The sequence below is a fragment of the Megalops cyprinoides genome, chromosome 2, assembly GCF_013368585.1.
Source record: "Megalops cyprinoides isolate fMegCyp1 chromosome 2, fMegCyp1.pri, whole genome shotgun sequence".
NCBI classification, from domain to species: domain Eukaryota; kingdom Metazoa; phylum Chordata; class Actinopteri; order Elopiformes; family Megalopidae; genus Megalops; species Megalops cyprinoides.
The window spans coordinates 21,474,417-21,492,250 of NC_050584.1; the positions used below are offsets into that span (position 1 = coordinate 21,474,417).

The 17,834-nt window shown below is 42.1% G+C and overlaps 1 protein-coding gene across 2 annotated transcripts in view; it reads left to right on the forward strand.

Moving 5' to 3' along the window:
• The window catches only part of dnajb6b (DnaJ heat shock protein family (Hsp40) member B6b), a 42,925-nt gene extending 25,781 nt beyond the window's left edge, over positions 1-17,144 (forward strand). The window contains exons 6-10 of one of the 2 annotated variants that reach the window (XM_036517498.1): positions 265-402; positions 1,017-1,158; positions 1,632-1,702; positions 12,685-12,843; positions 15,036-17,144. In XM_036517498.1, the coding sequence (XP_036373391.1) occupies positions 265-402; positions 1,017-1,158; positions 1,632-1,702; positions 12,685-12,843; positions 15,036-15,133 (608 nt within the window). In that variant the 3' untranslated portion in view covers positions 15,134-17,144. Of the gene's footprint in view, positions 1-261; positions 403-1,016; positions 1,159-1,631; positions 1,703-12,684; positions 12,844-15,035 lie in introns of both variants that reach the window. The other variant, XM_036517489.1, reaches the window with a different exon arrangement.
• The last annotated feature ends 690 nt before the right edge of the window (positions 17,145-17,834 follow it).

The window sequence follows — 17,834 nt, forward strand, 5'->3', positions numbered from 1 at the left end:
GAACACATTGCAATACTGCATGTAAAATAAAGCAAATAAAGTAATACAAGTAGCAGGTGTTGGGGGGCAGGGATTGAAGTGGAACCAAGATGCAGTCTGAAGAGGTGAGTCTTATGTCTGCGTCGGAAAGACGGCCAGTGGTTCCGCTGTCCTGACCCCCGTGGGAAGTTCATTCCACCGTTCATTCTTCTTCTGGTGTAAGCAATGGCTGTAACACATGGTCCTGCGTCTGAGTGTTGCCCTCTGACTCTCCCTCCCCAGCAGACGACCCCTTCGACGACTTCTTTGGCGGCGGACGCAGGAGCCAGCGGGGCGTGAGCCGGAGTCGGACGGGCGGGTCCTTCTTTGGGGGGTTCGGAGGCTTCCCCCCATTCGGAGCAGGGTTTTCGGGATTTGATTCAGGTGAGACTGCTCCCCTTTTAATGTATTGCTCACACATTCAGGGGGGCTTGAACTCTGCGTACAGACACTGTTGGAAAATAATTAGAGCAGATTCTTAAAATAGTTTTGTTACCATACACCATTGGTTCTTGAAAACTTTCCTATAAAGACCCAAATGACACAACAAAAAATGTACCAAACCCTTAAAAGAAATAATATTTAAATATTTAAATCATTTTCACACATTTTTCAGTCAATCGTAGAATCAAACGACATATGATGAACAACCATGTTATTTCTAATTTGTTTAGTCAGTAGTCACTATTTGGTCAAAACCAGATGGTAAATATTTGATAAGTTCAAGCTAAAATGATTTTTATATGTTATAAGTTGATCATTATTTGATTCATGAGCCACTTTGAGAACCACTGCATTAGGTAGAGCACCTTATGATAATGAATGGACAACACTTGTGGATTGGTGTGGACTGGTGTAGATTTCTTCAGACTTGTATGGACTGGTGTGGAGCATTGCAGTTTGATGTAGGTTGGTGTAGTTTAGTGTGGACTGGTGTGGAGCAGTGAGGTGTGGTTTGGACTTATTTGGACTTATCAGGGTATCTTGTTCATGCACAGGGTTCTCCTCCTTCGGACCAATGGGCGGAGGAAACGTTACCTCTTTCTCTTCATCGTCGTTCGGTGGAGGTGGGATGGGAAACTTCCGGTCTGTGTCAACCTCCACCAAATTCGTCAACGGCAGAAAAATCACCACAAAAAGGTATGGTGAATTATCGTGAATGCCACAGTCATGAACAGAAAGCCTTTATAAACGACAGACTGTGTTTCTTCCGTGAAATAGTGTATGTGCACTGTAGCAATGCCACAGTATTACTGCCTTCAAATCATCAAAGTCAAACTTAGATGCCGGGAAAAAAGATCTGCAATTTGTGGATTCAAAATTATTTCATTTTGTGATATTTTCAATATAGGTGGTTTTGGCGTTACTGTCTTTTTAGTAAATGGTGAATCAAAGAAGGCTTTTGACTTTCAGTTGGTTGCTTGAAGGTAATCTCTTTCATTCTGTGGTTTGTGGTGAGTTGCGGTCACGAATAGATCAGGAGTGTGCTGTATATTTCTTAATGTGTGCGCACCTCAGCTACACAGCAGAATGGAGCGTGTGTGTTTGATGTAACAATTGTTTTTTTTTTCTTTCTTTCTTTGCTTCCCCTCTCGTTTTCTTTGCCCCTGTAGAATCGTGGAGAATGGCCAGGAGCGGGTAGAGGTGGAGGAAGACGGCCAATTAAAATCTCTAACGATCAATGGTAAGGAGCAGCTCCTGCGGCTCGATAACAAGTAATTGCCTGGCACGCAGTTGGAGCCGCAAGTGAGGCCTGAACCAATGCCGTAACAGTCGTTTTGTTTTTCTCCCCCCGCCGGCCCCTGTCGACATCAGTAGGTCAAAGTTACCGGTGAGGTGTTTTTTACGTTGTAGTTGAAGTATTTATGGATGGAAGCTGGTAACATTTTGCCACAGGTGCCGTTTTCCTTTTCGTTTGGGACCATTATGTTACTAGGAGCGGAAGATTTCTGTTACCTTATTGATTTTTGTTCTCTTTCTTTGTAAGCACTTTGCTGTATTGCAGCTTCTCCATGGTTGCATTGAGCTAGTGTTGGGGCACAGCAGATTAGGCATCTGAATAAAGCATGGCTATGCTTATTCATTTCAATATTGAAATGTCGAACCAGAAAACTTAACCCTCGCTTAATATTTGAATTTGTTTACAACTTCTAACCTTTGTCAGCAATTTTCTTTTTGTAATTGCTGTAAGATTGTTATTAAATTAATGGTATTAATTATGCATTTTGCTTTCTTTTTTGTTTGTTTGTTCCTTTGTTTGTTTTTGGAATACAAGAGTGTTTTCCATTCCTGCATGATTGCCAATAAATAATTGCTGTTCATATTCTTAATGTAACTGTGGCATCACCTGACCTAAATCAAAAAAAAAACTGAGAATATAAATGATATATATGAATATACCAGGGGATTTTGTTGTACTTTGTAAAACGATTTGGAATCAATAAATTCAAGTGTCATCCTTTTTTGGGGATGTTGCAATTGTGGAGTCTGTGTGTGGTAATTCTGACCAAAGGTCCCCTTGTGTATATGTTGGCTGATTAATTTTTCACCTCTGCTTCACACAAAAAACCCACCATTTGCTTTTCTTAATACACACTCACTCTCATGTCACTGCACTCTCACTGAATGCTACTCATTGATTTAATGCTACTAAATGCAGCAATCACTGCTAAACTAACTACGTTTTTGTGTGCGAGAAACAGTGGTCTCTGTGTTACTGTAGTTTTCTGTCACAGGTTGATAATGAGAATAACAAGATGTGCCGGATCCTGTGTTTCTTTGCACAGCGTGAGTTACTCGAGATGAGACTCTAAGGAGACTGGTTGCTAATGTGTAGTGGATTCCTCCTGGGGATCGGTGATCAATTTTAGTGGATAACGCTGCTGATAACGTTGCCTGTTTGTTCCCTTTGATTCAAATTGGAGTCTAACTTTGGTTTATCCACATATAACCGGGGTAGCAGTGTAGCATGTCATGGTAAGGAGCAGGGCTTGTAACCAAAAGGTTGCTGGTTTGATTCCCCGCTGGGGCACTGCTGCTGCCCCCTTGGGCAAAGTACTTAACCCACAATTGCCTCAGTAAATATCCAGCTGTACAAATAGATAAGATGTACATTTTTTAATATATTTAAGTTGCTCTGCATAAGTGTGTCTGCTAAATGACAATAATGCAATAAGTAACCTTCACACTGAATGTATAGGAAAAAAATTTGGTGCTGTTCATTCTGAGTGACACAAGACATTGACCGATCTTAACATAAAAAGTTATCATAACAAGAGATGCTGATGTCTAACTCATGGGAATCCCTCTGAATTATCATACATAAAAGCAAGGGTGTCTTCTGCCGAAAGAGATATATGTTTGGTATATTAGATGTGTTAAATGACTTAATTTGGTGAGAGAGAGAGTTATCTGTAGGTGTGTGAGAATTGATGAGGCGTGTGATCCTCCACTTTGATGGTAATTGTGTTAATCCTGCACACCATTAACAGCCACAGAGGAGAACGCTGCAGGTAAACATCACATGGTGCCCAGGCACTCTCAGGATGACCAGCTGTTTACAACTGTCCATTGCATTATGAGTCTGTGATCCTCTGCAAACCAGTGCATCTCCGTCTCCATTTTAGCATTATGGACAGATTTAACCTTTTTCCTTTAAACACACTGATTTCACGTTTTAAGTGTCAATGCATTATTTAAAAAAATGTCTCTGGGCTTCAGAACCACACACAAATGTTTATTTTCCCACAATGAGATTTGGTGCTACTTTAAATTATAGCTTTCATTCAACTGCTCATCTAAAAGGATTACCAGCTAAACTGAATGTGGTTTCAACATGCGGCTGTATGGACAGCCTTCAGTCAGGAGTACGAACTGTTCTTGGCAGCGTTTCCCATAGTGCAAACTGAACTTGGCTCAGGTTTGTGGAAGTTTTTTTTTTTCTTCAGTAAAGGTCTTGGGAATCCCAGGTCTTGCCCAGATCCTAATATGGAATGAACACCATTACTTCAGATGTGTTGCATTTTTCCTCATGTTTAGCGATTCCGGAGAACAGGACTGTATCAGCTGCTGCATTAGCTGCTGTATGTCCAGGTTCCCTCCCCGATGCTGTTGTGAAGTAGGGTAGTGATGCCAGGTGCCAAAAAAACAGGAGCGTCCTCTAAAACTTGCCAGGTTCCCTTATCTCAGCACAGTGCCAGCTATGACTGTGCAACGCGCTGCAGAGAGAGGGCTACGTCATAGCCCAGCCCAAGGGCTGTGTCACCTCTGAAGGTAACCGCGGTGCCGGGCGACCTTGTAGCACAGGCTGAGAAGGGCACGGGACGTTCAGCTCGCACTGCTGATAGAGGGGGGGGCCGTGGGGGAAAAACGGTGCATTCCCACTGATCCATGGAATGTGGAGAAGAGGAATCTGTTTATTTATTCAAGAAACAGCCTGTGTGTGTGTGTGTGTGTGTGTGTGTGTGTGTGTGTGTGTGTGTGTGAGAGAGAGAGAGAGAGAGTCTCTGTTTGAGCTTATGTGTGTGTCTGAGTCTGTGTGTGTGTGTGTGTGAGAGAGAGAGATCGTCTCTGTGTTTGAGCTTCTGTGTGTGTCTGAATCTGTGTGCATGCACATTTGTGCATGTTTGTGTGTGCATGTGCATATTTGTGCATGTGTGCGTGAGTCTGTATGTGTGAGCCTCTACTAATGTCAGTCTGTGTGTCTGTGCATGCTGGGTCAAGGAAAAGAGTTGTATTTAGCTGTCAGAGGCACAGAGGATACCTGATATCAAGATATGCCTCAGTACAGTGTGCTGCAGTTAAATAGCTTTGTCTTGGAGATGGAGATGGAATTGCAGGTTTTTATCATTCATTGCAATAAGCATTGTTGCTTTTCCTGCAGCTTAGATAAATGGAACATTTGACCTTCCACCCAAGCTGAGGCAGCCATTTTTCTTCTTTTTCACCTCCAAGGGGAATGGAATGGCTGTGTGCAGGCAGGTGCCGTTGCTAGGTGATGTGGTGCACCGGTAGTTGGCCTGTGTGACAACTCTCATATGTTCTGATGAGTTGAGGAAGAGTAGCGCTCACAGGCCCGGTAGGCTTGGGGCCTGAGAGCAGCACCCTGGGTATCAAGGATGTCTAACTAGTTTGGTAAAACATAAGCAAGCAAGCTACAGTCAGGAAGTATGACAAAATAAGAGGATATTTTCCATTTACACTATCTTGACAGTGTGCTTTTCAGACTCCTTTCTCAGATTAAAATTTGTGTTAGAGGTCAGTTTTACCAAACATTAGTTATTTTCTGAAAGCCAAAACCTTGGCAATTTTGACAATTGAACTATTTTTGTGACTATTTATAATATGATCAATTGTAGTACTTAATTGATGACATTGGTGTCTCATATAAATTCATTACATTTTGCTTTAAGGTTTATATTGGTAATTGATTTCCATTCTCCATCCAAGTTCATGGTGTAATACAGAATGATAAAACTATTAAACCAGTAAGCGTAATGCAGCGTTTAGATTTTTGTCTTTTGTATAGGACAATGTCTCCCTCTACTGGTTGTACCATTCTATTGTATTCTGTTGGTCAAAATGGTTTCAATTAAACATCAAGGTTGATCAAGGTTCTTCTTCAGATGAAACATTTGTCTGTCAAATAATGTCAATTTTCTGATAATTAAATGAATTCATATTTTTTTAACACAAATCTAAAAGAATATAAACCATGAAATGATAATCTACATTTTGCAGTTACTTGTAATTACATTGACTTTCTTTATCAGTGGCGATTAATACCATTTTCTCTCAATAACAGTAGAGTAATAGAGTATTGAACAATAATAGAGTATTGATAGAGATGGTTTCAATTCATTGTAAGCCCAAGCCCAAGTAAAAGAAAAATCACCATGTTTACAATGGTCATCTGATGAGTTGTCATATCTCATCTAATTTTCGGTCGATGCCAAGAGGTCATTAATGATGAGCCTACAGTTACCATGGTACAAAAATATAAAGTAAAAATCAATTTGTTTATCAAGTGCTTTTCACAAATCTATTTAGAGATGATCATCTATATTTAGAGATAATATAAGCAATGCAGCTTAATAAGTGAAACAGGTATAATGGGTAAAAATCAGGTGACTCAATGAAGGCAGATGGAACTGCATTTATTTTGCATATTTTATTCATTTATTTCTTCCTACAAGTAGGAGGAAATATTCAGCTCTAAAAGAATGCTGAAAGACTGGTCAGCATTCTGGACTTGAATAGCATTGAGTGTTTCATGTGTGGCATAAAGACCAGAGTCAGAGTTGAAGGGATTCACTGGTGAAATTCTGGCCTCTCATCGGGCAGCGCTTTGTGGTGAAGTAGTGGTCAGTCGGAGGACCTGGATGAGTGGACTTCAGTGTAAGATTGGAGCAGATTGTGGCAGTATTTTTTGGGCACGGGCAGCTTTTCGGAAGAAGAGCAGAATGTATAGCATGTCCTGCAGAGGGAGCCGCTGGGAGGTTAGGAGTGACATGGTTATCAGGCCAGAGCTGGTTGAGGACCCAGGCAGCTGAGTCGTAGACCTGTTGCAGCTTTTCCAGAGTTTTGGCTTTAAAGGGTCTGAAGCAAACTGTGGAAATCCAGTTTTTCTCAGTTTTTGCAGAAACACAAGCATTTTTCACCCTGAGAGGCAGGAACTAGCAAGCCATATTTTGTAATTAAGGAAAGACATTCTGCCTTACGGAACCAGAACTTTTCCTCTGACAGAAATTAGTTTAACCACTGGGTGGCACTGTTTTACCCTAATCATTAGATCATTGTCTCAGCATGGCTACCCTGGTGGACAAGGACCCTGTCTATTGGCTTTAGATAGTGACATCACCAGCAGGCCCAAGACCAAATTAAAAGACCTACCAAAAGAGCTTTCTCTGTGCAAGTAATCTGGCAAAAGTCATAGCTGTAGGTGTTAAAATGCAAGTGTCAGTGCCAGGCCAAAGACACCCTCACCTATCCTCAAACTTACACTTTAATTTTAATTCATATGCTGCTGCTGAGGAGGCAACTCAAAGAACAGTGATCATTCTGTCCACTACCCTTGTCTCATATAGTACTGTAGTATACTATACTGTAGTATAGTCGTAGTATTTTTTATGATTCAGAGGATAGTTTCTGCATTAAAGTATCGCTGTCTAACACTCTTTAAAACAGAGGTGGCATGTCTTTTCTGACAAATTTCCATACCCCCAAATGGGCATACCACCTCCAGTGGATAATTGCAACATGTCCGCTTACACTGCATCTGTCGTTGCCTCCAAAGAGATGTTGTCTCTGTACATGCAGGAGACAGCCATTATGAGGTAGTTAAATTACATTTTTTTTCCTATTTCGTGCAACACAACGCCTATCAGTTTGTTTCCTGTAGGAAACGCCGCATTTGGAAACCGTGGCGGGTAGTGTACCCTGACAAGCACGATCGCATCAGCCACGGGCCACTCGCAGATGTCCCGGAGATAAACTCAGTCACGCACATCCACCGTCCCCTGACCAGGATTTAAACCAGGGCGTAGATACTATCTCCCCTCTTCGCTGCAGAACGACGTCACCTCCACAGACCGCCGCTCCGCATTTAATGAGGAAAGATGCGCCAGGATGGGTCGTGTGTTGTGGGAGCTTGCTTTGTTTTAAGGGCAGCTTGCGTAATCACTGGTGAGTCTAATCCCTGGTAAATCGAAAGTTCACCGACCTGGCTCAACGATTACCTCCTGTTTGCATTGTACATTGAGGAAAAACACCAACCGTGTGAAAACAACAACAAAACCATCACCCCTTTTTACTTAAAGACCGTCGCTAAAATAAGACAATTTTGAACTAAATTGCTCTCTGAAAATAAATCTGATGGGATTGTTTTGAAACCTCGCGGGCGTTTGTACCTCATAGAATGACCTTGGATGAGGCATAAAGACCCTTTTTGCATCTTCATGGATTTTAAAATACCAATCAAATCCAGCAACTAAAAGCTATGATGAAGGTGAATATGAAAATGTGCACACTGGCACGTGGGATACTCATAATCAGAATCACATCCCAGAAGTAACAGAATCAAAGCCAATTTAAGCAAATATGTCCATTGTTTGAGGCCATAATGTTCAGGGGTGAACATGAAGATGACAGTGAGGGCGACACAGTTGTACAAATTATGTGTATATTATAGGGTGACCATTCGTCCACTTTTTCCCAGACATGTCCTCTTTTTGGGACCTAAAACATGCGTCCCAAAAAGAGGAAATGTCCGGGAAAAAGAGGATGTATGGTCACCCTAGTATATTGTGAAATTGTGAGCCACAATGAATTCATGGGAGTCTGTCATGCAAATAAACTACTACCACCACTGTTAATAATAATTAGGAGGATAAGTGTCTCTCTTCAGCTGGATGAGATGAAACAGTAGAAGAACTGCCAAAGAGCCAAAGAAGGCAGCTATGTAATCAACCAGCGATTCGTACTAAATCCAAAGACTGATATTACAGCCTCAGTCAGAATAAGATAATATAGTGATTTGATATTTATTACAAGATATGATGAAACATGGCTCTAATTTACAGCATTCCTAAAAATGGCTGTACTGAATATAATAATGAAGGCAAGTGTGCGAAAGACAAACAAGATCTTCCTTCATGGACTTTTCAGAGGATTCCTTTTGGAACATTATTATTACTTTGTTATAGAAGAATTATAGTATTGTTCTTCGTTTTCTAGTATCATTTCTTCCTCTTTTCCTTCTTCTCATTAGCAGTTATAGTATTGCTCATTTTTAAAACTGAGAACCAAAATGAAGTTCATTTTGTGAGCTTCAACTAATAAAGGTAAAACATCCACAAGGGCTGCCGTGACCTCTGACCTCTGTGGATTGTGTTTGATGACTGACAGTCCCACCCTCTGCCCCCCTTCCCCACAGTACTCCTCTCCCGCAGTGTCCAATCAGGCAGGGGCACCCGCTTGCCCAACCCCCTCCCAGGCCCGTCTTTGGCCCGCCGGGCGTACGGGCATCCCGGCACAGCAGGCAAAGGCCAAAAGAGCGCAGTGTGAGATGTTGGCAGTGCCTGCCCAGCGTGTTAACTAAAGAGCTCATTATGGCGCGCATTACAGTCACACGCGGCCCCGGGGCTTCTCTCCGCGAAACGCCCACTTCATCAGAGCCCGGCGGACGGCGCTCTCCACGTACTGGTTCAGGAACGAGACGAATAACACATCCCCACAATGGCTGTAAATTCATGCATGAATAATGATGCGGGATATTAGTCTGGTGTTTTGTAGTCGAAATTAAAACAGTCTTTGATCTAGAAAATAAAAGGCAAGCCTTTATGAGTATTAAAAGATCTCATTATCATTATTGCACTTTGAATTTTTTAAAACTTTTTTTTGTTGTTGTTATTGTGCAAAGTAATTAAATGATAATGGATTACGGCGCTCTGCGTGTTTTGTTCCTGGTGCATTAGTCTTATCGCCCAGGTAATGACCTCATAACGGAAACACATATTGAACTGCAAAAGCCGGGCTGCTCCAGCAATGCGCATACAGTCAGGCATCTTTTCTCATCAGGGTACCACACGCGGCAGAGAAAAGCTTCCATATGTTTTTTATTTGGGAGCTGATATGATCTTTAACATTGCTTTTCCTATGCAAGTAAATAGCATTTACAATTCAGCAGAGGGTGATTTGTGATCCAGTTGTTTTGTACTTCTACTATTAAAATGGGGGGGTGGTGGGGGCGGGGTGGATTATGTGGATTATTTACCCTCCCCACTGGTGGCATATACCCTGATTCTTCCACCACTGATGATGGCATAAACTGCTACTACCACCCCTCCTGGGGGCATACACACTAATTGTAGCACTACTGCTGGAGGCAGTTATTCTGACATCCTTAAACAGGGCATATACAATTATTTTGACAACCAATAAAGGGGAGTATGTATAGTAATTCTGATGCTCCTAAAGCGTGCATAAGTGGTAATTTTGATACCCCTAAAAGGGGTATATACATCAATTATTCAGCCCTTGCTAGGTACAGGTCCAGAAATTCTGCCATCCTTACTGGTCATATGTAGTTCTTGTACCACAACCAGTGAAAGGATTTAAACCTCCATTGAAAACCACTAGGTTGAGTGCTTTTTCTTAAAAAATCAACCCAAGGGCGCCAATCGCCCCCCCCCCCCCCCCCCCCAGCGACAGACTAATATGAATTTAGCAGGGTCAGGTAATAAGATGTCCACTCATCAGGGGGGAAAATTGAGTCTTGCTGTGGGTGCTTCTGTCTTTCTGATCAGCCTCATTACTCCCCGCACGTCTTCCCAGTCTCACGTCCTGCTCGTGCCTTAGCCCTCGACTCCATTATGGATCTGTCACATTTCCTCTCGCGGCGAGAGGGACTGACACAGTTAGGGCCCTCTCTAACTGCGAAGCCGGGCCCATGTAGGCCCGTAGATGGAATAATTAGCGAGAGAGGGAGAAAGCGCAAGCGGCCCCTGCTCCGTTTGCCAGGTGTCAGGCAGGCTTTCCGTGAGATTCCTTCAGCCGTGTCCCAAATGAGCTGTGAGGGGGGGGGAAATTTCTCACAAAGGATCATGGGAAAAGGAGACACATGAGCTGTACAGCATATCTGCCATAGATAGATTAATAAATAAATACAGGAGTGCTGTAGTCTCCATATAAGGAGTAAATTGCCATACTGTGTTGATACACTTAATGTGAAAAGGTAGTAAGCCTGTGAGGAGATCCCTAAATAATTACCCTTTCCACGGCACAATTACAGACTGAACCAACTCAAATGTGCATGCGGTTCAGTCCATTATTAGGGAAAATTGGGCTTGTTATGATACTATGATGAATGGGACTTTCCCCGTGTTTGCTCTTTGCTTCATTATCATATGTGCATGTTGGAGTCATTAGTTCATAAGTGATGACAGCGTTTTGGGATTTGCGGGTACCTATTACTGAATGGGCAGGGGGTTTTAATCCGCCATTGAGAACAGCTCATTTCACAGCTGTCAATCAAAGCAGCATTTTTCAATTCATGTCAGTTACTCTGCTGCCCCTCCTCCCATGATGATATCCAAATTCTTGATTTCAAATCAATGCGTTATTTGCTGGGCATTAGCTGTTTGCCTGCGTGTCTTCTAAATTAATATGTACTCCAAGAAATTGGTTAAAACACAGCTCCCAAGCATGCAGAATGATGTTCTTTCCATACTGAACTCAAAAATACATTAGGAAACTTATCTTACATGACTAAACACACTATGAATTCATCTCACAAACTGCAGCCTCATTTAATGATTCAGTTTTCCCATTTGACTGTTGATCAGTTGATTAATTCTACTCATGACTTGCTTGAACGTTTAGAAACAAAACAAAATATGTAGCGATTCCAGTAAATCAGTGCTTTTTACCCCATTTTGCCAGCACTTCTTTTTAGAATAATATTGCAAGCAGCACCTCACAAGAACAACAGGCACTGCACGGCGATATCACAAAGTGAGATGTTTTTCAATGCGGTCCTGCAAGCTCAATGCTGCATCCTGGCTGCCGTTGGTTAATTGCGTCCAAGGCCCTTGTGCGTTTGTTCGCCTGAACAGGGGTTTGATATTTCTTTTTGAGGATGTGTGATTTGTAAAAAAAAAAAAAGGAGTGGACTATTAAATATTTTCGGGGAGCTGTTGAAAGGTAGCAGAGACCGCCCTGCTAGGGGAGCATCTGGCCTCTTTCTTCTGGTCTCCCTCTTTAATTACACAACACAATGGCGATGCGATCTGCCTGTAATCTCGGAGCATAATCAGTCTTCCCCCCTTTTTTTCTCTCCTCTGCTGCTAATTCAATATAAATGTAAATTACCAAGAGAAAGGAATAAAGAAATCTCATTTTATTTACATGACTAATCACAATAAACTGTGCCATATGAAATATGAATGGAATATATAAGGCGGGGGTATGAAAAGAAGAAGGCTGCTTGAGGGGATGTTTGAACTTTCTTTACATTTGTCTTTGGTGTTTTGTGCCGGTACACAAATTACTTTCATATTCATGTCCTTTATAGACGGGATATAATAAGAAAAGCATCTCATTTTTACTCTAATTGTGTACCTTAAGCCAAGGGCAGACCAAGGTAATGCATTTATACTTGGATTGATAGGAAAATGGCACGGCATTAAGCATTTGAATTATTGCGGTGGCAGTTGGCTTATTGTTTTATCTCAATAAAGCCAATGAAAGGCCCCTGTCTTTTAGAACTCACTGACACTGTACTAACAATCTGCCTGTTTTTTAAACTGCATATTGTGGGAACTCATTTTCGGTTAATGGAGTATAGTATAGAAATCCCATCCTCTCTCGGTACCTTGAAATATAATACATCGATTGCAGACAGAGGTTTTGGTTGCTGAATGAAAGGCACATTAGTCTCTTGGAGACAGGCTCAGAATGACATTCATAATGCTTTAGGAGAAGAAAAAGAAACTGCAGGTTTTTCATATTGTCAGAAAACACAGAAGTGGCCAGAGGCCATTGCTGTATGGCAGGCCTGACAAGTGCACCCCCAGGGGTGAGGTCAGGGCTGCTGGTGACCTTTCACCTGTGAGCAGGTCAGCCTTTTCCCCAGCCTCATGCCTCTTTCACTGCTTCCCCCCCCTCCAGGTGTGGCTGACGAGGACACTCTGGAGGAGGAGCGTCGGCGCCGGAGGCAGAACGCCCTCCCTAGCTCTGCCTCCGTGCCGCGCTACCTGAGGAGCACGCCTCAGCATGCCCCCGAGGAAGAGGAAGAGCGTAGCCTGCAGGGCCTGGGCCTGAACAGAGGTGGGACTCCCCACCTTGCGTTTACCCCTGGAGAGAGGAGAGCGGCAGGGAGCAGGGAGCGGCCGCGCGTCAGGCCAGAGGAACGGAGCTGCTGTGTGCTGCTCTGATACTGCTGTCCCCTCAGAGCCGCCGCGCGCACCATTCAATCCGCTGCTTATTTTGACTTTGCCCATTAAAAACCTACTGCAAGCAGCCATTTTCATAATGGAGGTTTCATATATATCTTTAATCATATAAAAAGCTTCTGACGCAACACAGGGCTTGTTGAATGTTGAATTAGCTATCTGCTGTTAAGAACTTAGAGTTAAACAGGGAGCTGATTTATTTTTAGTGTAATCAGAGGTAATATGTCCTCATTTTGTCAACAGTCAATAGCTTTTATCTAGTCTGATCCATTGTGCATTTCTGGCTAAATGTTACTGTTTTTTTTATTACCTCATATTATTAACAGCCGATGAAAAGTATTAGCTACTCAGCCCTATTTCAGAAAATGAACACATCCTGTAAATTCAGACCAAAGACACCAAATTTGCCAGATGGGTCCAATATCCTGATCTGATGTAGATTTGAAATTCATGTCCAGTACGGTGCTTGGAGTGGGTGCATGCATACCACGTAGCTGCACAGTCTGTGGCTGCAAAGGCTCTGAGGAGAGGAGTATTTTCCCGGTTATCAGGAGCAGGATCAAAGAGCCAGCATACAGCAGCTTGTCTAGTTCCACTTGGAATCCAGTACTAACTGGTATGGCAAAGTGGTCCATGAATTTGGCAAAGGTGATGCGGGGTAAAAATATGGTGGCGAAAGAGAAGGCGTCAACACCTCCAGCTGTAGTTTAGCTTTCCTGCTTGTGGCGTCTGGACGAACAGCGCACGGCTTGTTATGTGGAACGATCTCAAGGATGACCCCGACAGTATCCCACAATGCATTTGTTTCACAAGCACCGGCTACCTGACTTGCCCTGGCCTGTGAGAGTTTGGTAACACAATTTTCTGGTGTGGCTTGTTAGCACACTGAGCACACCTCAACAGAGCATGGCTGCAGTGGAGATGAGGTGCAGGAGAACCTGGCAAAGGAACTTCTGTTGTACGTTTAGGGTACTGTATATCTGTCAGATATTGTCACCCAGTTCCTTCATACCGACCACTGCTTTCAATGGGTGTGTCTGATGTAGTCACTCATGTCTGTAATGAAGACTGTGTTCTACTCCAAGAATTGTGATGCTCTCTTTGTGAACAGCTCCCTTGGAGATGAGACCAACTGAATGCAAACGTGTGGCATTTGAGTGGATCATCTGCAGGCTGGCTTCGCTTAAAAGAGCTGCAGTAACACCCTAATGAAAAAAAATGCTTTTTAATTGGTTGCTCTTGATTAGACTGCTAGACAAAGCCAGGAAACAAAGGAAGTAATGTTGACCAACCCAGATATACATTAAGGCAGAGGATTGACGTGTTTAACAGAGCTCTATTGTCCTTTAAGGTAATGAAGCTGTCTTAATGGTCACCTCTGGCACCCTCAGAGCCCATGGGACTGCTTAATAGTTAGAGCAATTAGCTTATATATACACAGCCACAGAGGCCCCTGGCAATAAGACAGCTTTATTAAATTTGGAGTGTCTGTGTTTTCTGGAGATTGAATGGTACTTAAGCATTCATCATTGATGCACAGAGAATGTGTCTGAACACGGCTCTTTATAACCTGACGTAAACAGGGGGTTATAGGACATTGCTTTATTTAGAACTGTGAGCGTGGAAGTTTCACACTTTAATGTGGGCACTCTGGCAGTAACATTGTAAAATCAAACTCAAATGGGCAATGTGAATGAAATGAATGTGTTGACATTCAGAACAATATAGATACACATTAAGTGAAGGTAAGTGGCATGTTTTAATTTCACAATAAATCTGTAGTATGTAAATGTTTTGGGATATACTAAAGGAAATATGAATCAGCACGTTTAAAGCTTTAGGAATAGATCATTGTGGTCCATATGGACAGGTGTGTGTTCAGACAAAATATAATTGTTGCTGTATAAGAATATCTATGTACACGAGCACTAACTTTTTAACACACTATTAAAAAAAAAAAAAAAAAACATTCAGGAGAACGTCTTTAACACCAAGCTGCTGGAGAGACGAGTAACACCCATTGCGTCGAGTTGTCAGCCGTGTTTTTTATCAGCCATCTCTCCCCAGGACACCTTGACACCAAGAGGAAGAAACCGTGGCAAAAGGAGGAGGCCAAAAAGAAAAAGACCCCCAGGCTGTCACACCGGACTGGAGTGTGGTTTTAGACACGGACGCCCCAAGCAGTGACGTCTGGAGACGGCTTTTAGCTATCAGTCACCGCGCAGACATCCCTGTGTCACTTGTTGCTCTTATTGTCCCTGACACGCCAGTGTCTTCCTCTGTCGTTCAGATTTTTTTGGTGCAGTCATACCCAACCACCCCCCTTTGCAGTCAAAATTACCCAAGGTCCCTCCACCCAACTGTGACTTTAATGCATTGTTAAAAAACTTCAAACCAACTTTCATCTCACAAAGGTGGCTGTCAATAGAGGCTGATGTTGTTTGCCTTTACACTTGCAGTTGTTTGGAATGTAACTGGGTGGCCTTCAAGAATTCAGCTGAAAAAAGCAAATCTGCTATGTTTGCTGTTAATTCTCACTTGAAATTCATTGCTTGTTTTTATTTATTTTTTTTTTCAAAAAAAAAATTCATTTGAAATATGTTTTGTTAAAACGCCTATTTGTTGCATTTTGGGTTTCAGGTCTACATATGTTTAATATTAGTGAAGTGATGTAAGACATGTTTGTATTGTGTTTAGACATGGAGGAACACATGAATGACAAAACAAATGATAAAAACTATGTAAGCTGCACATGAACTATGATCTTTCACTTTGAAACATCGCCTACCAGTCAGAGAATATTTATTTTTATTGCATAGTGATGGGTTATGATATGAATAACCACAGGTCCTCTAAGACTTTAGGCACTGTATATTTCAAACCCATTTTGAAAAGTGATAGAATCTGACCCTGTTTCTGATAATTTCCCCAAGAAAAGCGAATGGTAGTAATGCAGTGTTATTGCCGCAGGGCACTTGCTGTGATTTAGGTGTCTCTTAAAGAGTAGCCTGCAGGGCATCTGGAAGTACCTGCTAGTCTTGTGAGGATGGCTGTGGTGCTGTTTGAATCTTTGACATAAATTGATCACAATGGGAGTGTGATTGTTACCATAATTTGTCCCCAGTGAGCCCTGTCCCCTCCTTAATTAAGTTTAAGACTTTTTTCGGGGCACGTAGAGGCCTAGGGGACATTGCAACAACCCTGCTACCATGATCAAAATGTACCTTGCAGCGACCTGTATCCCGCTGACAGGGCTGTCTGTCAAACAGGCTCAGCCAATGAGTGATTGCTTGAGGGTACGGAAAGGGTTGGCCTTTGGACAGCTGTTGTTGGTGCACGTGAACTAACCAAGCTACATGATAATGATGAATGCTAAGGAGACAGGTGTGCTTTTTAGGTCACCAAAGGTGGCCAGGTGGGACAGAGAATGTTCACAGGCCAGAGGAAAGTTGATAAGGGCAAGTAAAGTAAAACAAAGTGTGACTCCTAATTTATACAGGAAGTAAGAGAGAGCAGGCTGCCACTTAGCTGTCCCTTGCCCTAACATAAGCTTGGTATCAACATTTCAAGTGTAAATCAATATATGTATGCAAAAGAGTTTGAGCATGAAGCTTTGGGCTTTAGCAAAAGGGACCTTTCTTCTGGTAACCTGACAAACGTTTTGAATTCTCAAGGCTGGATGTGGCTCTCCAGTGGAGAAGAGGAGTGTTTCGTTATTGCTTAATTAAGTTTAATCAGTAGGAATACATTAAATATTACGCTGGGAGACAATGGCTCTGTGTAAAACACACGCAAGTGTATTGATTTTCCACACTGAATAAAAGATCATTTTGATTGCACTGGAGAGAACTGCTTGGGCACTGTGTGGTGAATTTCTAGACTCTTCATGCAAAATTACTTCCTTTTTCCTCTTTCTTCTCTCCTTGCATTAACATACTCTTTAATAACTGCATGAGTCTCAGCTCCACGTTCTCCTTCTCTGTCTTCCTTGTTTAACCCTTTGCAGCTTCAGCTGAGACGGGTGTCCTTTTTGAGCCAGACCTCAGCCTGTTTGTGCATTGTTGTGTTTGCTATCATGTCAAAACCTTTGTAACATGGCTGTAATTTATCTTCTTTTACTGTAGGAGAGGCTTTTCATACCCAGGTAGGATAGATGGGAATACTGTAATCTTCATTTTCTATAAACATCTGTCAATAAAGCTTTAAAATGAAATAAAGGGTTTGTGATCATTTTAGTACTGCTCTCGCATACAATGCTTAAATCACATGGACAGAATAATTGCTGATGGGAATTTAGTTTTTTCCTTTGCAGTCCTTCCTTATTTCTGAATTTGCCAAATAATGTTCTAAGGAATTAAACTAAATACCTCTCATTTTGAAAACAGCTGTGAGGATGCTAGGACAGAGTGGAATACCAAATTAGTGACTCCTTTTTAGTCTGCACTTTTAAATAAAGTTTCACAAGAACATCCATGGATTATAAATGAACAGGCTTTAAGAGACAGTGACATTTTCCACTTATTCAAATGGTGTATATTGTATAATTCATATGGTTAAAAAACACACACATGACCTACACGGTAATTTGGCTCTCCTTCCCAGTTACTGGTCTCTGAGGGTTTAATTAAAGAATCCAGGAGCAGTGGCCAACAGCCTGGCATTGCCTTCAATTTGCAAAATGTCTTCACAGTCAGTCATTTAAGTGCCTTATTGGAAAACGCTGAACCCATCACTTTAATAACTTTTACCATTGATGAACTAAGGTGTGACAGCCAGGATCTGCTCACAAAGAGAATATGCACCATCACACATGCATTATTTTAGAGCTGCGATCACATTTTTGTATTTGGAGCTCCTTGCAGTGAA